This window comes from Typopeltis vanoorti, chromosome 2 (assembly GCF_054136105.1).
Source record: "Typopeltis vanoorti isolate ZY-2024b chromosome 2, IOZ_Tvanoo_1.0, whole genome shotgun sequence".
Classification (NCBI taxonomy): domain Eukaryota; kingdom Metazoa; phylum Arthropoda; class Arachnida; order Uropygi; family Thelyphonidae; genus Typopeltis; species Typopeltis vanoorti.
This window is the reverse complement of record NC_143550.1, coordinates 22731115-22753501: the sequence shown is the minus strand read 5'-3', so window position 1 is coordinate 22753501 and position 22387 is coordinate 22731115. Positions and strand designations below refer to the sequence as shown.

General features: G+C 36.0%; 1 protein-coding gene across 2 annotated transcripts in view; it reads right to left on the bottom strand.

The window, feature by feature from the left end:
- Positions 1-22387, bottom strand: part of LOC150108871 (beta-1,3-glucosyltransferase) — a 310372-nt gene that overhangs the window by 30183 nt on the left and 257802 nt on the right. For both annotated transcript variants that reach the window (XM_090403934.1, XM_090403942.1), the window contains one exon: positions 3730-3852. In XM_090403934.1, coding sequence (XP_090260060.1) covers positions 3730-3852 — 123 coding nt within the window. The remainder of the gene's footprint in view (positions 1-3729; positions 3853-22387) is intronic.

Genomic DNA, 22387 nt, shown 5'->3' with positions numbered 1-22387 from the left:
AATTGACTTAAGTAGTTTCTCTATGGGTTGTAGTTAACGAGTTGGTATGTATTATTGTTTGAAACTAGCAGATTCATTTTTTCAAAATAAGTGGTTCGGTTTAAAATAACAGTGGCAAAAATAATACATGCGCAAAGAGCATTTCTTGGCTATGTGATAATTCGGGCTATCTATCCCTTTGACAATTGGCCGGAGTAGTGTGTTTTCTTTGTGAATTTCCGGTAGCCCATAAATTCTTGGGGAACGAGCGCAGTGCTGAAATAGTTTTTTGACTGTATCTTCGGGCCATGTGGTAATTGACTTAAGTAGTTTCTCTATTTTCTTTTTTATTCTATTGGTTGGGTTGTAGTTAACAAGTTGGTATGTATTATTGTTTGAAACTTGCAGATTCATTTTTTCCAAATAAGTGGTTCGGTTTAAAATAACAGTGGCACTTCCTTTATCGGCTCTAGTTATTACGATGTTCGTATTTGATTTTAATGATTTCACCATTGTTAATTCATGTTTTGTTAAGTTGCTTGTCATTGTTTTGTTATGATTTAAAATGTTGGCAGTTTCTAAACATATTTTGTCTGCTATGTTATTTGGGAAGAATCTTAAGCCTCTTCCAATGTTAGAAATAAATTCAAGTTTGTTACTCGATTTGGGTGCTATGGCAAAATTTAGACCTTTATTAAGTACTGAGAGTTCATCTTTGTTTAAAGTGTTGTCGGATAGGTTAACTACGTTACTGTTACCTGCAGGCGATTGGTGGCTCCTGTTGTTTCTTGCTTCCGGTTGGTTGTTATCATTCACTGTGGAGACATTTGAATATGGCCATTGGTTCTGTCGATCTTTTAGTCTATGAAATTTGGAAATTAGGTTTTCTTTCTTCGTCTGAAGGATATGGTTTATCGTGTTGTCAATCTTTTCCAGGATCATCAAGATATCTGGGTTTAAGTAGCTTGAAAGTTCAGATTTTTCATTTTGTAGCTGGTTTTTGAGTAGTAGCTAAGTTCTTTCTGGTAGCCTGGATCTGTTCTCTGAGTAGGCTTTCTCCATTCGGTGGTATATTCGTTGCGCCTTTGTTGAGGTGAATTTTCTCTTCAGTTTGATGCAATTTGGAATGATATTGCTGTCCCTACACCATTTTAAAAAAGCCAGCTGATTGATCAAACTAGAAACATGAATCTTCAGCTCACCATACTGATTGCATCGCTTGTGGGTTGAATCCCCATGAATTATCATTATCCTTTCTTTTAGTGTTGTTCGGTGATCAGCATTCATTTTAGAAATTATGGACTTTACAAACATGTTAAAAATAACTCTTTTAATATCCCGACGTTTCGATCTTCATATAATGAATAGAACTGACTGGAAAAGCACTAATTGTCTACATCATACCAAAACATGGTATGAACACAAATTTAAGGAAGCAGGTGAGATTATTATCAACCACCCCAATCTGAACAATAATGATGGTCTAAAAATTCCAAACATATGGAAAGCACATATTCGACCCATGGAACCCTCCCCTCTAAGAGCAACTATAAACAAGACTGTAGAAAATCCAGGTTCCTAAATCAAAAATAACAACTGTAATACTAAAAATAGGACATCATTGTTACTAAAAGAAAACTATCTGTAAGAAAATTGTTTATTCATGTTATCATAAATAGAATTTAGCTTGATGTAATTTATAAATAATTAATTTTTTTTTTTTTTTCACTAGCAGTCATGCCAGTAGAATAACCTGTGATCAAATTCATTGTTTCTTTACTCACTGTATGTAATGTAACTCTGCTTGTGTATTTGTGTATACTCCAGATGATGTCTTAATATGAAGATCGAAACGTGGGTTGTAAAGTCCATGATTTCTAAAATAAATGGATATATTTTAAATAATTACTGGTTGTTCAATATTTCCTCTTGGAATAACTAATGCAAGATAATTTAGAAATTATATTAGAAATTTCTTTTCTTGATGCACTGCTTTATTGAAAGATGGAGAGGAGAGAGAATATTTAAGGTAAAATTCTTAATATAATAAATTACAATTATTATACTGAGTTGTATTTTCTATTTTTATGTGAATTGTCTCTTCACTAAATGTTGTAAACATATTCAAATTATCTGACTGTACTGAAGATCATTTGTAAAAGGCTAGATAATCCAAAGACCAAACATGAAACGTCTTTCATGCCTCCCATAAGAAGGGAGGTAATTTTACACTGACATTCAGAGGTATCCATCCCAGAGTGGAATCTGAACAAATATCAAGGTTTACCAAACTAAATTAATAAATTTTTTTTTTAATTAATAAATACATAATACTAATAAAATGGAAGACAAGTACAGTAATCATGATATTCAAAAAGTGATAAAAGAACAAGAGTTTAATGTTTTGTTTAATGAATACATATATAACAATATACTAAATCAAAAATTATAGTAACATTTGACTGTCAAAATTTTGATGAATACACTGCTTAGAAAGAAGTCAACAGACAACCCCACCGGCTAGGTGCATCATTCCATGTAATGAGTCATGTGCTTGTAGTGGGTATAAATTGAAGGAATATGATACTCCCGAATCAGTGCAACTGTGTCTAGATGAAATGGTTACAAGAAAGGAACTGATGGAGTTTGAAAGAGAAGTTGTGATAAGATGTCACATTGCAGGCCTATCTATTTGGCAAATTGTTGACAAATTGGGCCAGCCCATGTGCTGGGAGTGAACTGCAAGTGCTACCTGCAGTGGACAACCCACCACAATCACCGAACCTGACTGTTGAGTGCTACAAAGGATAATATGTAAAAATCACAATTTGTCTGTGGTTCTGGTTTGGCCTTGGACCACTGTAGTGCTACAACCATTGAACTGCAAGAGGTATCTGAAAAATGCAATGTTTCCTACCTTGTGGTGTTTCTACAGAACTGACCATCGTCTCTTTCAGCAAGACAATGCACTGTGTTATAAGGCTGCTGCTGTAACTGCAAGGTTTGTGGTCATGAAATCACCACATTTGACTGGCCTCCATAGAGCCCTGATCTCAACCCTAATAAACATCTGTGGGATGAACTGGAGCACTGTGTGAGGTCAAGGGACATTCACCCCAAAACAGTCCAGGACCTTATTTCATGTCTACAGAAAGAATGGTCCAAAATTCCCATTGATTGCTATTGTATGCCCTTTAGGATTGGTGCAGTCACCACAATTAAAGGAGGATCAGAGAATCTACATCTCATTAAGGTATGTGCCATGACTGTTTGTTCCTCATAATATGGTTGTGAGGAACAAACTTTACTTCTTTCCAAGCAATGTATATGCATTATAAGTGTTTTTTTTTTTTTTTTTAATGTGACTCCCACTTACAAAAAGTTGTATACCTATAGTACATTATTTGGTGGGGAACTCCCATCTCTAGAGACCAAATGTGGAAATTTAAAATTTTCAAGCCTCTTTGTCCTCCAATAAAGCAGGGCAGTGGTCTGATAATGTTATATTTCATAATGCAAACATATTTCTTTATAATCAGTTTTTCACATTTAAATATTTATGTATTTACATGTGTATAAAACCACGTACCATTTAAAATTTAAATTCCTTCACATTTTAAAATTACTCTTTGATCATTATTATCTTTGTATTAATCTAAAAATGCTTGCAAAATATATCTAAATACATTAGATAATTCTACAACTGAAGTAGTAATAATTCAAGATTAAAAGATGCATGAATATTCTTACCCCCCTCCTCCTGTTATGTAATCATAACCTTGTTCTGAAGCCACTCCATATCCATATCTCTCACCTAATACCATCATGCTTGTTGAATTATAGCAACTTAATAGTTTTCTAAGCCTCAGCGGACTATGTTAAGAAAAATAAATTATATATATATATTAGTAATTTTATATATAAATAAATAAATTAGTTATTTTTTTCTATTTAACATTCGGCTATATAATCGTATAAGTCATTTTTGCTAAAACGTGCAATAGTTGTGAAACCTAATAAATATATGAAATATATATTTATAAATATATTATATTGTAAATATAGAACATTAGTAGCTCAGTTCGTATATACGAAGTCCTTTGGTCAGAAAGACCTAGGTTAGATTCCCATCCATGATGTCATCATCATCATCACAAACCATGGGCTCATTGCCCTTTGGTGTCTGATGCCTCTTTCACTATCTTCTTCCGCCATTCTTTGTCCAGTGCACAGTGACGCAGTTTCTGTACACCCATTCCACCACCAGTCCTTTATGTCGTATGGTCTACCTCTTCTGTTTACACCATCCATAATACCATACACGCAGTGCCAACGCCTAGCATTTTTCTTGTGTGTGCGATTAATGTTCGGCGAATTTCCAAAAAAGTTTTTTTTGAATAAAGTGTGAATAAAACGAACAGGAAATGAAAAACAAATGAAAACCGCTTTACAGTATAATGTTATCTACAGATTAGTTCTGCTTATACAAATATTTTTTTACACGGAACTCAACAATTAATCATATGTTGATTTATGATACATCAAAAAATAAAGAACTATTTTAGGTAGATTTTTGTAAATTTTAATCAAAAATTACAGTAATATAATCGGGTCAAGGATACAATTTCAGAATTTATTTATTTGTTTCTGAGAAGATCTGAAGGGGCCCAAACGGAAGACGACATACATTCATAATTATATGTACCATTCTGTATCATTCGTTGTTCGTTTAAACTCTTATCTCATATTTTTTGACAACTTTTAGGTGCCTTTTCTTCTGTGGTGCCTGTGTATATTACACACTTCGCACACACCACCAGCCGGGCCTGCATACATGAATATCTTTATTTTCCGGTCCTCACTCATTCTGCAGATGCATCCAAATAATTGCAGGTTCTGTTTTATAATCTTCTGGATTAGATGCTCCTTTGGTTGTATCTTCCGATAGAGCTCTTCATTTGTAACTTTCTGTACTCATCCTATTCTTAGAATCTTCCTGTAAAAAGTTCTTTCAAATGCCAGAATTCTTTTTCTTGATTCCTTATTTATTATCCACATTTCAGATCCATACAGTACCGTAAAAATGCATGTTTTCACTACTCTTAGTTTTGTTTTTGGGCGGATCACTTTACTTTTCCAGATGTTATCCATGGCCTTCAGATTTGTTCTTCCCTTTGCAAGCCCGGTCTTTATTTCTTTTTTACAGTCCAAATCATAAGTAATTTTACTTCCAAATATGTGAATTGTTCTAGATTTTCTATATCAGTTCCATCCACTTGTATCTTTTGTTTTATGTTCTTCTCACCAAATACCATTGTCTGTTTTTCCAAGTTCATAACAAGTTCAAATCCTTTCCCTTCCTCATTTAACAGTTTCAATGTTTTTTGTAGTTCTCTTTCACCTTCTTCAATAATAATGTCATCTGCAAATCTCAGATTGTTAATTCTCATCCCATGCACTGCTATTCCTTTTGCATTCTACTTCATTTTATCCATTGCTCTTTCTAAATGTACGATGAAAATGCTTGGTGATATTGGATCCCCCACTGACTAGTACCTTTTCCCCAAATCATCACCTATTCTAACTGCTGCAATTGCATTCTTATAAACATCTTTTAATATAATTATTAGTTTCCTTTCAATTCCATAGGATTCTAGCACTGCTAATGTCACTTTCTGGTCGATACTCTCAAATGCCTTCTGAAAATCAACAAAGCGAGTACAGGTATCCCTTGATTAATGCGATTAATTAATCCCTTGATGTTACCGCGTATATCAAAATCACGTTAATCAAATATAATAATCAATGGTATAAATTGCAATTCATCCATGATCGATTACTGTATTAATAATTCGTTTTATATGGTACTCTTTTAGGAAAGATAAAAAATGAATGCAAAATAAATGAGTCTATGAACTCATGATTACTCCTCGATGAGTCTATGGACTCCTTGGAGTTGCCCGTAATAATAATAAATGTTTAATAAATGCTTGTACCTACATCGGTTACAGCAATTTTTATCAAAAACAATAGTTACCAAGAGTCGTTTGAACAGTTTTAATTTTTTTCTTATCAGCATTAATTCTATGATAACAAGGAAAATGACTCTCTAGACTTAGGCAAACAAGCATTCTTTGATTAACATCTGGATCCATATCCATTACTTGTTGCTTAAGCAATTCGAAACTGCAAAATATTCCATCCAGTTCTTCGATTTTTATCTCCTTTGGAACCTCATCTTCACATTCCATTTGTTCGTTGTCTTTATATACGCATTGTTATTCAATTTTAAGAAGATCGTTGCCAGCAAAATCTTTTGAATTTGAATCCAATAATTTTTTAACATCTGCATTAGCATATCAAAACAAGGTCTTCACCAATTGCAACACTTTCTTCAACCACGTTGTTCACAGGATTTTGAAAACCACCTAAGTCATTAGTGCATTCTGCAAAAGGTTTTTTTCAAACAGCTCTCATGCAGCTAGAAGACACTTGTTCCCATGAGTCATGAATGTTTTCAATTGCGTGTTTAATGTTAAAATTTTTACAAACTTCTTGGTGCCTAATCGCATTTTCTCCTGTTGTTGTTCCACTGCCTTTGAGAATGTCTTTTAAAATAGGCTTTGAAAGTTGCAATGACACCCATGTTCATGGTTTGTAGCAATGATGTTGTATTTGATGGAATTTTGGTACATTTAAAGGCACGTTAATCAAAATTCTTGACTTGTATATCAAGGGATTGTCACAATTAATTTTGCTGCGTTAATCAAATCCCACGTTAAGCAAGGGATACCCGTATATATGTTTTTGTTTTTTCTCCTACTTTCTCTGCTATTAACTGCATTGTCAAAATCGGTTGAATTATAGTTCTATCTTTCCTAAATCCTACTTGCTCGTCTGCAAGGTATGCTTCCAGTTGTGTTCTCAATCTTTCTGTCAATATCATCATCACCTTACCAAGATGACTTGGCAAGGCAATTGTTCTATAATTTTTACATTCTAGCTTATTTCCTTTCTTGTATAATGTCACTAATATTGATATCACCCACACCTCTGGCATTTTGCCTTTTTACTATACCATATTACATAGTTGGGGCATTTCAGTAACCATACTTTCGCCACCACATTTAATCATTTCTCCAGTGATGTTATCATTACAAGTACTCTTGTTGTGTTTTAGCCATCCTATTACCTTTCCTACCTCTCCTCTTAAAATGTCCATATCATACTCATTATCTGGTGGTGATATCTGCTTCAATTCTTCAGTCAGTTTCTGAGCACTATCTAAATCTAGTTTTTCTTCATATAACTCAGTGTTTCTTAAACTTTTTCCACTCGCAACCCTTTTCACCGGAGAAATTTTTACGCGACCTAGGGTATATAGGTATATAAAATAGGTATACAAATCAAACATTTACTGATAATAAATCATGAAGAAATTTATTTTAAAAGAATTCTTTGGTATACATATAATTTTACCATTTACATAAAGAATTATGTAAATGGTAAAATTTATCATTTTTACCATTTTACCGTTTACATAAAGAATTATGTAAATTGTAAAATTTATTACAAACAACAGCATCGAATCTGAATTAATTTTTGGTCGTTGTGTATTCAGAAATGTTTTACTGTTGCCAAATTTTTCACGACTCCCACATTCGGTTACGCAACTCCATTTGGGGTCGCGACCCACAGTTTAAGAAGCTCTGATATAACTCACTACATTATCTTGTCCACTGCTGTACAATTTTATCCTTATTTATCAATACTTTGCCTTTTTCATCTTTAATTGTGATCTGTTTTTGTTGCCACCTTTTATTAATGGTTCTGATCATTTTGTACACTTCCCTAGGTTTATGCTCTCCACAGTGCTATTCTATATTATTGCATTTGGCTTCTATATTATTGCATTTGGTTAGAAGCCAAATGCAATAATATAGAATAGCACTATGCTCTCCACAGTGCTATTCTATATTATTGCATTTGGCTTCTAACCATTTCATCTTATCCATTCTGACTACTTTTTTCACCTCATTATACTTTCTTCTATATTGCTCCTCTATTTGTTCTGATGTATCCCTTCTTATCTTCAACATTCTTTTCTCCTGTACTAACTTCTGTGTTTCTTTTCTAATTCACTTCTTCTCGATCTTCTCTTCTTCTGGTACTCTTTCTTCAACTGTGTCTTCTATCGCCTTTATTACTCCTTTCACTCTTAGATTCGAATTTTTTTCTTTGTCCACACTTTTAAGTTTCTCTTCTAATACTGTTCTGTACCTTCTTCCTATTTCTGCTTCACTTATTCTTGCTATATCTCTTTGTTCCTGACAATGGGGTTTATATTTTTTTAAATTTCAACTTGATGTTTGCAATCAATAAGCTATGATCCAAGTCTATATCCGCTCTTTGAAAAGTTCGACACTGCTGAACTGATGTTATCCATCTTCTTTTAATTGTAATCATATCAATCATGTTCTTGGTTTTCCCATCATTTGATTGCCACGTCCATTTTCTACAGTCCTTTTGTTGGAATCTTGTGTTACAGATCATCATCTCGTGGTGCAAATTCTAACATTTTTTCACCTCATTCATTTCTTTCTCCAAAACCATATTTTCCCATGATGCTTTCCCAACGATCATTATCTATTCTGACTTTGGTATTCCAATCTCCTTCAATAATTATTACATCTTGCTTTGGTATTGTTTCTATTGTCTCTGTCAGATCTTTGTAAAATAAGTCAATATCCTCATCTGTGCTGTGAGATGTGGGTGCATATATCTGGACTATTGATATATTAAATGGTTTTGTTTGAAATCTTACTACTATGATTCGTTCATTGACTGGCTTGTAGCCTAACAGCCTCTCTAGCTCTTTTGTTAAGAAGGAAGCCAACCTCCTGCTTAGTGTCATGCCCTGACTGTATGACTTCGCATCCATTTATCTCTCCTGATGAAGTCCATCACATCTGTCAGTCCTAGTATATCACACCTATATCCCTTCATTTCCTCTCGAAGTAGTTCTAGTTTTCCTGACATCCAAAGTGCTTATACATTTCATGTTCCCACTGATAGTAGCTCTGTTTCCTTTTGGTATCCCACTTTTCGATTCAATCTAAGTCGCTCAAATGGTATCTTGGACCTTGTTCATCTGGGCAATGTCTGAGCCGGCATGTTTTGGCTGTTGATTGTATAGGCATCAGAGAACAATCATGTTTTTTCTTTATGGTCAAAGGTTCCTCACATCCAGATAAAGGTTTTGTATAAAGGCACGTGTATATTGTTGACTCTTTTTTTTTTTTTTTTTGAATTTTGGCTGGGTCTGACAGGATCCTATTAACTAGGAGGAAGGTAGTTGAATTGGCAAAGGCTCCTTTGATAATGGATAGCAGCTTTTTACCCACACCAATTTGCTGGAGGATGTGGAACAGAAAGGGATGCCAGACATTATTAAATGCTTGAGTAAGGTCAACTGATAGCACTACTATTGGCTGCTTTTTCATATTTAGTATGCAGAGTAGATCATGTAGCAGGAAGAGATTAAATTCTACTGCTTGGCCTGGAACTCCATAATACTATGTGCTTTTTAATTATATATCTCATTCCTACTCTGATCCTGTTATTGATAATGAGGAAAAATATCTCATAGTCAGTATTAGATAGAGAAATAGGTTTCTAGCTGCTGATTAAGGTATGATCTCTATTAAATTTGGAATGCTTACTGCAAATTCACTTGGTATGTGTCCTGGTGAGAGAAAGGAATTAAACAGTATAACTAGAATTGGATGAATAAAATCTCAGGCTTTGTGGCAAAGTTCTGTCCCTAGACCATCAGGTCCTGGTGATTATCTTGTCTGGCATTCTTTATAGACTGTGGTAATATTAGATGCTGTAATAGGCCTGCCAAGCCATCTTGGATATGAACAGGAATGCCATTAATGTTCGCAGAGTTATAATTTCCCATAGTACTATTGTCTTCAAACAGATTTTTGTAGTGCTTTTGAAAGGAGTCATGGATATCTTGAGTGGCGGACATTTTCACCATCAAGGCAGATTTGGGTGATAGTCCTTTCTTCAGGGAAATTGAAACCTTTAGTGAGGTCTCATCAGTGGGAGCAAGACTCATAAGTGATACCAAGGTTGAAGTAATGCAGAAGTCATATTTCCACATACAAGTAGTCAAGAGGTGTTACACTGTGATGTTACTTCACATACAAATTTTTATTTGCTTACACTTGGATAAAGGATTAAACTATGAATATAATTTCTTGGCATCTTTAATTCATAGTATAGCCAAGTGGAAAAACTTTCAAACATCTATCTCTAATCCAGAAGATACTGTGCACCTTTGTGGAATTTTTTGCTTTATACCTGATTTTAGATGAAACCATTTTCCAGGACATGCTTTAATGCTAAATTTTATTAAACACATGTATTCACAAGAATATGGTGATTTTATTACTGCAAATATTTCAACCAGAAACAAACTGGTCATCAGTTCATCAACATAATCACAAGGTGAAGCTACAACAGAAAATGGTTAATCATATTTACAGAGATGAGGCATGTGCTGGATGCCGCATAGTAAGTGGTTATAATAAAATAAGATTACCATTAATGCCTAAATTTAAAATTAAGTGATTTAAAATATTTTTTTTTAAAAAAGAAAGACAAATATAAATAATAATAATTAGAGTAGGAAGGGGAGTACATTATTTTTTGCAATTTATGAGGATGAGACTCTAAATCTTGGAAACAGATAGTCATTCCACTTTAAATTTGGGTGGTGTAGTAGTAGTATTTCAGCACTCTCTTTAAATAGCTGCTCAAACCTAAACCTTCACTGAAGTAAAAGGCGATTATCGGACCATAGGATATCATGGTTAGTGTCCACTCCATGCTGATGAAGGCAAAATTTTTCAGGTTTATTGTTGGTAATATAAGATTAGTATTCTTGTAGTCGTTTTACAATAGAACATCCTGAATGATAAATGCACGTAAACACAAGAAAGATATTTAATTAACCAGATATTTTGGTCTGGAAATAGCAGATCATCCTCAGTGGTATTACAAGAACAGTTATAAAAAATACAAGCTAGAATATTAACAATAGATCGTTTAAAATAGAACAAGCTGCGTGATGTTATATCACTAAGTATGAAACAGAATATTTTGAAGTAGAGACATGATTAAAAAAAAAAATTAATGAGTAATCTTGATTAGACTTTCCCAGAGTTTTGATAAATATATACATTCATTACGATTCAGGTTGGGACGATGGAGCAAGGCCTCCATGCTTTCCTTGAACAAATGTTCAAATATAGATATACAATCGTTTGAACGTTTGTTCAAAGAAAGTGTGGAGGCCTTGCTCCATCGTTCCAACTGAATCGTAATGACTGTATATCTATATCAAAAATCTGGGAAAGTCTAATCGAGATTACTCATTTTTTTTTTTTTAATCATGTCTCTACTTCAAAATATTCGGTTTCATACACAGTGATATAACATCATGTGGCTTGTTCTATTTTAAACGATCTATTGTTAATATTCTAGCTTGTATTTTTTATAACTGTTCTTGTAATACCACTGAGAATGGTCTGCTATTTTCAGACCGAAACATCTGGTTAATTAAATATCTTTCTTGTGTTTACGTGCATTTATCATTCATTCTTACGTGCATTTATCATTCATTCATTTAGGTGTTTGCTGTTTTAAGAATACTTTCACAAGTATTCTTAAAACAGCAAATAGAACATCCTGTTTGTCCAAAGTGTGAGTGGAGGCACTCACATTGAACTTGGTAAACACCAGGAAGAGAGGGGGGCATTTATCTTTCATGGATGGTAACCAAGAGAAGATTTTGTTTATAGGGAAAAGAGTAAGCAGTAAATGATATTTTTTCAGGATCTTAGCAATCGGCTCAGAGATGCATGCAATATATGAACACCAAGAATCGAACACTCTCCATTGCATCTTACTACAGAATCGTTTCACCTCAAGGAAGTTTAAATGCATCTTGGACTCTTACAAGCCCATTGCAAAAAAATCTGAGCATGTATGGTGAGTCTCTATCCCATATAGTACATAGAGTCTGAGCTGACTGCTAAGATCCTGAAAAGATATAATTTAGTTCGTACTTTTTTTCCCTATTAGACTCGGTCTGATTGCTCTTGTCAGTCGAGTATTTTTAGGGAGCTTTTGGGGTATCATCCCAGATGTGTGAGCAGTAACTCAGTGGATGGGCAGATTTGTGATTGGTACAGAATTAATAGCTGTTCAAAGGTAAAGAGCCTTGAGCAAAAAGAGAAATCCTAATTTTTTGGATACCAAAGAGGCAATGTTGTAATGTGTTCATGCCAAGAGAGTCTTGACATCAAGATAATCCTACAGAAATAAATCTCATCTTGCCTAGAGATTTAGGTGTTGTCAAAGGTAAGGCTGGACAAAGATGTTTTTTTTTTTTTTGTGGGGGGGGGGGGAGAATAAGGCAGAACTGTGTTTTCCTGGCATTAAAATTGACAAAGTTATCTGAGTCCCACTGAAGAATGGATTGGAGATCAGGATTTAAATTTTCAAAGGTTGTTTCTCTGTGGGTTGTGGTGTTTTTTTTGGTGCAAGGTTTCTTAAGTGAAAAGGAGGAATCTAATGTACTGTCATCAGCAAAACTGTGTATTGGATTAATGTTCAATTGGAGCAGGTAATTGATGTATAGAACAAAGAGGATGGATGAGAGGACAGAACCTTGCAAGGACCCCAGCATTGTTTGCATAGTTAGAAGATGGGGAACTATCCACCATCATGTACAGTGCATACAGTAAGAAAACTAGCAACCCAGTAGCAGAAGTCATAGTACACACCAAATGATGGGAGCTTACCTAAAAGGTCCTTGTTCCAGACCTGATCAAAAGCCTTGAAGATATTAAGTGCAACCATTTGGAATTCACCAATCCATAAGTGAGAAGACTCCTGCTGAATGACATTGGTGGAATCCATACTGGCAGTCATTTACTGACTACTTTCAACGTAACATAGGTATTTCGTTTTGTAATGGTTCTCTCCATTACTCTGGAGAGAACTGAAGTGAAAGAGATTGGGCAGTAGTCTGATAGTAAGGATTTGTCATCCTTCTTGGGAATAGGTTAGATGTGGGCTAATTTCCAAGGTGTTGGGTAGATGCCAGTTGAGTAACCGCGTATAAAGAGGTAACATAGAATAGGAATCAACTCTGAGTGTATATCTTCAAGCTAGTTGTAGGAATGCTGTCAGTGCCAGAGGACTTTTTGGTATCTAATTTGGCTTTTTCTGTGGGTGGTGTGCAAAAGTTGTGGCCAACTGCTTTAGCAAGAGGCCAAAATGCACAGCTGTCATTTTCCTCCTTTTAGTTCTTTGGAGATCTTTAATACATTAATGATTTTCTTGTAACAGTTTCGCACAACGGTGTAAAAAGTGAGAGAAGATGGAGTTCTTGATGATATCCAGCAGCAATCTGCTTGGACTTTCATCTGTACAGAATTGGTACAGATTGGTACCAATTCTGTACAGATGGTTCTTAACAAAAGATGTACAGAATTGGTACATCTTTTGGAGAACCAGGAAGGTGGAAATTTAGTGTGGAATGGAGAATATATGCTCCCATTTCAGGGAGGATTACTTTAGTGATGAGTTCATTGAATATGTTTAGGTTGGATGACTGAAAGCAATAATCCAACTAAGGGAATGATAGAAATCTCAGAGGTCATCCCACTTTGTATTCTTATAATGCCAGTGACTCTTGGTTGAGAATGGCTATGTGTATATTGCTCAGCGGGAGAAGAGATAAGCACACAGTTGTGGTCACCTCCAAATATACTGTGAAGGTATTGCTAGTGAGGAAGAGGCCCAGAGTGTTTAGAGAGTTGTTGAGGTTATCTAATAGACAAGCTTTGGTGTTGAATGTTATTCATAACTGATTTTATTGGTATTAACAACACCAAGCGAATTAATTTATAAAAAGGATGTTTATTATTGGTTTATATTTTATATCAAGCTCAACAAGGGTGTGGGCTTCACATACTAGAAGACAGAAGAAAACTCTTCACAGTTAAATTCACTAACAAAATCAGGAGCCAACAACAGGATCATATCTCACTCAGGACTTTTGATGACTGGACAAGAAAATCTAGACTACAGAGATCATCTACTTTACAATACGATCATGAAATTAGAAACCTAATCAACTTAGAGCACCTGTCCATTGAAATAAGCAAAGAGCCATTCTTTTCCATTATTCTACCAAAAAACACAATGATAATAGTGGTGGTGTTGGAGGTGGGCGGTAGATGGCGTTGATTCGTAGTAGAGGTAAGGTGTAGAGATAGTTGAAGATGTCCTCCCGTGATGAGTCTTCGGACTCCTTGGAGGTATCAGGAATAATAATAATAATAATAATAATGATAATAATAATAAACTTAAATCTCTAGAACCCTGTTCAAAAAAGGATTCACAGCAAGAAAATAAAAGAAAAGGACTTGACACTATACATCACTTAAATAATCCAAACCGTGTCATTGCCTACACTGATAGATTATCTGATGAAGCATTCAACCAAGGAGGTTCAGGGGTTTTTCTAACTCTATTTGGAGGAGAGGAAATGCAAATCAAAACCACAGCTGGCAAAATAGCTTCAAACTTCACTTGTGAATTAACAGCCATACAAACAGCTCTCAAGTTCTATCTCTCAAATCCAGTAATAACCATCTACAGTGACTCAAAATCTGCACTAGAGGCATTAAAAAATGGAAAAACAAAACTTACACAGGAAATTCATTAACTACTAACAACCTTAAATTTGAAAAATAAGAACTGTATACTGCAATGGATATCAGCCCATGTAAATATCGAAGGCAATGAAAGAGCAGACAGACTAGCCAAAGGAGCAAGATACTTACCTCAAAAATTACATCCACCATCACTAACTGATGCTAACTCTGTCGAAAAAATAAGATTGGTAAAACAAACTATCAAGAAGAAGAATGAAATCAGTGAAATTAATGAAAATAGAGATAACGACACTCATCACCAGACTAAGGACAGAACATTTTAAAGCCATGAAAATACAGCCAGGCGGTAGTAGGAGCTATGAATCATGCAAGAACTGTCCAGGAGTTGAACCTGCCCATATCTATTGTTGTCCAGCAATTGCTGCTGCTCTACAAAAAATTGACAATAACCTTAGAAAAAAGCTCTACTCCATCAAAGTTCAACAAATTGCCAACAATTTGTTGAACTTTGATCAATTTGTTCTACAGATCCACAGTCATATCTAGAAGCTCTTCAATGGACTAGACGACAACAACACCAAGCGAAACTAATTTATAAAAAGGATGTTTCTTATTGCTTATATTTTGCTTGATTTCAAACCAGCATCTTCAAAGCACAAAGCATCATGTTATAGTTTACATGCAACAATGAGTAAGTGAAACAATTCAAATTGTAATGGACAAAAGATCTTAAGTCCTAATTTGGTGCCTGCTAATGTGGTAAAAAAACAGAAGTATTACAGCTATGTAGGAGTTGATCTTAAGATAACCATCTGACAAATTTTTGGCAAATTAATGCAACATACTTGTTGAGGTTAGCTGAATTCTTCATAGTCATGGCTGACTAAAAAGAATGTTTCTGACCCATAAAAACTTCTAAATAGCACATTGGGTTTCTTCCATCTAATCCTGTGTGAAGGAGTGTTCAAAGCACGGTCTACCTGCCATCATAATAATGATAAGGAATGTATTTTTTATGTTCTCCAAGGTGATGGTTAACAGATCTTCCTATGTCACAGTCACAAGGAACTTCATGCACTACAGGATATGTTAGGGGATGGAGTTTATCCTTATGTACTCAGCTCCAGATAGCCTCTCTTTTGCAACTATACTGATTCAGCAGGTAGAGATGTCATGATTTCACATAAATGTTCACATAACTATCTAAAGTGATATCAGATAATTCTAATCACTCTCCAAACACAATAAATTTTTTTTCTTGTCAATGGTAAATCAAATTATTATTATTCAGGATTTCCATGGAGTCTTGTGACTCATCATAGAAGGATCATCTTAAACAACATAGTCTATCATACCATCCTTAAGCTCATTCATTATTCGTTCTCTCACCACCCTATCAGGCAATGCATTCCACAATCCAACCACACTCCACACAAAAAAAACTCGCCCCCCCTCATGCTCGTACTCACCATCTCCATTTGTTAGTTCCAGGGATGACATGTTATCCTTGCTGCTTTCTCTTGTTCTACCATATGAAAGAATTCCCCAATGTCAACTTGTTGTCAACCTCAATTATATCACCTCTTCCTACTTCTTCTATCTAATAAACTCTGTAGTCTGCATGCCCCCAGTCTATCCTTATACCTGACATTGTTCAGTACTGATATCATTTTTCTTATCTTTGCACCAAGGTTAATTTCTCTCCTTCAAATCCTGGCACTAAATCTGAGCAGTAATCCAGTTTTGGTCTGAATCATGGCTTTATAATGTAGAATAGTGGAATCACTATTCTACTGGTTAGCATCCTTCTCAATATTGTAGCAATCCTCTGGGTCACCTTCACCACCATCTTTGTGATATGCTCCTTAAACTTCAAGTTTCTATTAATCATCATCCCATGATCCCTTGTCCCCTCCACTTTCTCTAGTATAGTTCCCACAACAGCAGCCTCTCATCAATGGATTGCAGACTTCCAAACTTCTAGTTGCATTAAGCTGCTTCCCCCTCTGTTCAGCTTATTCAAATCCTTCTGACAGACTACAATATCTGCACTGTTAATAATAATGCTTCCCAACTTCACATCATTTGCAAACAACTGAATATTCCCTTGCAATCCTTTGACAGTGCCATTAAATGAAGTTTAAACAATATTGGTCCCAATACTGAGCCATGTGTGACCCCACTTGTAACCTTCTGCTTCCTTGACACCACTCCCTCATACACAACTCTCTGATATCTATTAGACAGCCCATTCCCTATCCATTTCACTAATCTGATATGTAAACCTATATACTGTAATTTAAGTATCATCTTTTCATATTTACACTATCAAATCCCTTTGTAAAATCAAAAAAAGGCAGTAGTATATTCCTCTTCCTCATCAACCACTCTTGTTACTTTATAAAAGTCAACTAGATTAATAAATCAGGAGTGTCCCTGAACAAATCCATGCTGACCCTCACAGCCCAGTGTTGTACATACTCTCTCACCTTCTCCAACATCTTAACTAAATAAGACAATTTATATTGTCTTATTAATAATAATAATAATCTTATTAATATTAATAATAAAACTTGCAATGTGCCCTTTAAACTTCAGTCTGCTGTCAACCATCACTCCTCAGATCTTAATCCACTTCCCATAGCACATTTCCATCAACACGGCTTTACAATCCTGCACTCTGAAATACAACATCTTGCATTTATTAATATTAAAATTACAATCCACCCATTTATTCAAGCTAAACCTCATTCAAATCTTCCTAAAAGAAATTAACATGAACAAGGTAAAGTTTTTTTTTACCTTGGGTATACTATACGTTAAAGATACCAAGCAATATTATAAACTTGGTTTTAATCCTTTTTCCCAAGTAAACAAACAACAGGTAAGTCAAGTTTGCACCTGAAGTATTTTTAGGTCTGAGGCAACTCATGGTAAAGGTGGAGTAAGCTCTGATCACATTCCTTAGTATCTCTCCTAATGCAAAGCACATCTCCTTGAAGATATTTATGATGCTATGCATTAAGGGAAGGGCCACTACCCAGACCAGTTTTGATCTTTACTGAGGTCTCATCAGCAGACCCAGAAGAAATACCAAGGTTTGAAGCAAATGTAGAATATTTCCCATATATAAGTAGTGAAAAGATGTATCAACTTACAGTAGTCTCCCCTGACCCATGGAGGATCCATTTCAAGACCCCCACAGTGGATACCTGAAACCACAGATAGTACTGAACCCTATATATATACTGTTTTTTTGCATACATACATACATACCTATGATAAAGTTTAATTTATAAATTAGGCACAATAAGAGAGATTAGCAACAATAACTAATAATAAAATAGAACAATTATAACAATATACAAATTATATATTCAGTTTAATCCTTTATTCAAGTGTAAGCAAACAAAGTTTGCGCCTGAAGTATCGTCAGGACTGGGTCAAATCGTATCAAAGGTGGACAAAGCTTCACATCACTTGCCTTAGTATCCCATAATGCAAAGCATATCTCCTTGTGGACATGTATAATGCTATGCATTATGGGAGGTGTCACTACCCAGACCAGTTTCGACCTTTATTGAGGTCTCTTCAGTGGGAGCCAGACCCAGAGGTGATACCAAGGTTGAAGCAATGCAGAAGTCATGTTAACCTATACGAGTTGCCATATGTCACACCTTATTATTAAATTACTCTGGATTAGAGAAAGATGTTGGAAGTTTATTTCCACTTGGTTAGACTATAAATTATATATTCAGTTTAATCCTTTATCCAAGTGTAAGCAAACAAAGTTTGTGCCTTGACTATAAATTATATATTCAGTTTAATCCTTCCAACATCTTTCTCTAATCCAGAGTAATTTAATAATAAGGTGTGATATCTCTTGGCAACTCGTATAGGTAAACATGACTTCTGCATTGCTTCAACCTTGGTATCACCTCTGGGTCTGGCTCCCACTGAAGAGACCTCAATAAAGGTTGAAACTGGTCTTTGTAGTGACCTCCCATAATGCATAGCATTATACATGTCCACAAGGAGATATGCTTTGCATTATTGGGATACTAAGGCAAGTGATGCAAAGCTTTTATTATTATTATTATTAAACAAGACATCATGGAGTCAAAGACTCATCTGGGAGGTCCTCTTATCACACACTCAAACTCCTTGCAGACACCACACTCTCAGGCAAGGCATTCCAATCATTCACAACTCTGCACGAAAAAAACCTGCCTCTCACTCCCCTACTCACACCCTTTATACAGTTTCCAGGGATGACCTCTGGTTCTCCCCTGATCTCCCACTATTCTCTGTAAAACTTCTCCACCACTGATCTTATAACAACCCCTTATCAACTTGTAGGTCTCTATCATATCTCCTCTCTTCCTTCTCTAGACTAGACTCTGCAAATTACATCTTCTCAATCTTTCCTCATACTCAACATTCCAGAGGTCAGAAACTACCTTAGTCAGTCGCCTTTGGACCCTTTCCAACATCTCTTCATCCTTCTGAAAACCCGGTGACCAAATCTGGGCACAATAGTCCATGTGTGGCCTAATCAAAGCCTTATACAATGGAACAAGAATCTCCCTACTTCTACACGTCAGTGTCCTCCACATCATTCCCAGAAGTCTTTGTGATGTCTTCACAATTTTGGCAATGTGTCCCCTACATTTTAGATCCTTATCCACTATCACCCCCAGATATCTTATTTCCTCTACTTCCAACAATATATTCTCACCAAGCATAAATTCTGCATCCCATCTTTGTTTTCCAAATTTTAATACCTTACATTTTTCAACATTGAACTCACATCCCCATTTACTTGCCAATCACTCAATTTATTCAAGTCTTCTTGCAAGGCCACAACATCTTCACTACTCTTTATGGTTCGTCCCAACTTTGCATCATCTGTAAACAACTGAATATCTCCATCCAAATCCTTGCCAATATCATTAATATACAAGTTAAATCGTAATGGCTCTAAAACAGACCCCTGAGGCACTCCACTAGTGACTTTCCTTTTCCTGGATATCACATCCCCATACACAACTTGTTGATACTTATCAGATAGCCAGTCTCCAATCCAATGCACCAATCTAATATCCAACCCCATCTGCTCTAGTTTGACTGTCAACTTATCATGAGGTACTCTATCAAAAGCTTTTGCGAAATCCAAGTATATTACTGTGTATCCTTCTCCTCTGTCCAAGGAAGCAGTCACTTTATTGTAATAAGTCAGTAGATTACTAAAACACGACCTCCCTTTAGCAAATCCATGCTGCACATCAAAGATTATACTATTGTTGTCAACCCAACTCTGGATCCTAGTTCTCACAAGCTTCTCCAACAACTTAACCACAACACCTGACACACAGATAGGCCTATAGTTTGATGCTTGAGTTGGATCACCTCCTTTATGAAGTGGCACAATCTTGCCCTCCTTCCACTCTTTAGGAACCTGACCAAGTGCAAGACTCGTATTAAAAAAATATGTCAAGGCAGGTGTCAACTCCCTGGCACATTCCTTCAAAATACACAGTGATATATTATCAAGTCCCACAGCCTTATTTATATCTAGTTTACTCAACTCCCCACACACCTCTTGCTCACTTACAGTCAGTCTCTCCTCCCCATCATCAACTGCTCTCAATCTCTCCATGAAGTCACATTCACAAGATTGAAAGATCTTTTGAACTGCTCATTAAGTATATCCACCACACATTCTGCAACAGCTGTCTTTATACCATTTTCTCCAATCAATGTCATCCTTCCATAATCATTCTTTCTTTTACTGGCTACATATCGAAAGAACTCCTTAGGATATTCTTTTTGGCTTCATTAGCTAACTGCTGTTCATACTACCTCTCTTTAGCTACTCTCACCAACCAAGTCACCCTCCTTGCCTGGTCTTTGTAAACCTCATGAAATTGGTTACTTCCACTTCTCTTACGCTGCCTCCACAATGCCCTTTTTCTCTGTATCGCATGCTTAATCTCTTTATTCATCCATCTCACACCTACCTTATTTAACCTTCTCCCCCGTGGTATACATTTAGACATTGCATCTACTAAATAGTTTTTGAAAATCCCCCAAGCTGCATTGATCTCTTTTCCAGCTAAATCCCCCCCCCCCCCTTTGTAGTTCCACATATACCCTTTTTTCACAGGGGTTCTTGCACTGCTGGCAACCACCCAGGTAATCACCTCATTGTCACTTTCACCAATTGGTGGATGATTTGACACCTCTTTTATAATTACATCCTCCGATGAGATGACCAAATCCAAGAACCTTAATCCTCGTGTGCCCTCTGTTACATACTGTCTGAGGTAGTTATCCCTCAAAAACTCAAGAAACTCATTTTCTTCCAGTTGCTATCTCTTCATTCCAGTCTATATTGCCATAATTAAAATCACCCATAATGGTCACCCTTTTCTTATTTGCTTGGCTTATTTGACTATACATTTCACTATCACCACCATCCACATTACCAGTTCTATAACAACCTCCCACCAAGTATTTGATTCTATTCACCTCTATCTCACACCACACTGCCTCAAAACCATTGGCCCTATTTCCCTCTTGCATCTCTACCTTGTATGGACATAACTCTTTCTCTATCATCAATAGCACTCCCCCTCCCTTTTTACCCCTTCTATCCTCACGAAACACATCATACCTTTCCATCTCTATTCCAGTCAGCATGTCGTCCTCATCTAACCATGTCTCACTTATTCCGACAATCTTTGGGTGCACAGACGCAATTAGTGCAACTATTTCATCCGCCTTGTTTCTTATACTTCTAGCATTGGTATACAAACACAACAGCTCATTTCTGGATCTACAGCTAGTTCCACTGATACCACTCACTCGATGTGATCTCTCCATGCTGGACTGGGGCCATTTCCCTTTCTGCTTCTTCATTTTAGAACCCTTTGTAATTCCATCTGTTTCCCTCTTGATCCCTGGTCATCCCATTTCTTTCCTGCCTACACATGCTCTCACCTCCTGTTGGAGCATCCACCTTTCTCACACTGTGTACCCCTGTCCACTCTGAGCCTCCCCGTTTCCCTGCTCCTCTTGCACACCCATTCTCTCATTTTCTATACTCATACCACTCACTTCCCCATTCATTTCCACTTCTTCAATCTCTCCTGTCTTACTCTCCTGCTCTTCCACATCACTCCCCTCTCGATCTGATTCATTCTCTCTATTCACTTCTCTACCTTCCAGCAGCAGTCTCTCCAAGCGATTCACACCATAACCACTCAAATGCAGTCCACTGCTCCCATACAGCTCACTTTGTCCCTCAAACTCATTCCACACATTAACAAACTGTACCCCCATCTCCTCACACATTTCAGCCAGCATATCCTTGCTCTCCGCCTCATTTCACCACAATCATACCTAGGCAACACACTGACTACCCTTCCTGTCACACTATTCTCTTTTATCTTTCCAAGCATTCTCCTGACATTCATTTTGACATGCTCTTTGTTCTCACTCAAATCATTTGTGCCAATTAATACAATTAACTCTTTTGCTTGCTCCTGCCTCATATCTAATGCCTCAATCACTCTACTCATTTTACTGCCTGGAAAACATACCTTGTGAATTTTATCCTCTAGCACACCTTTAATAATGGAGTC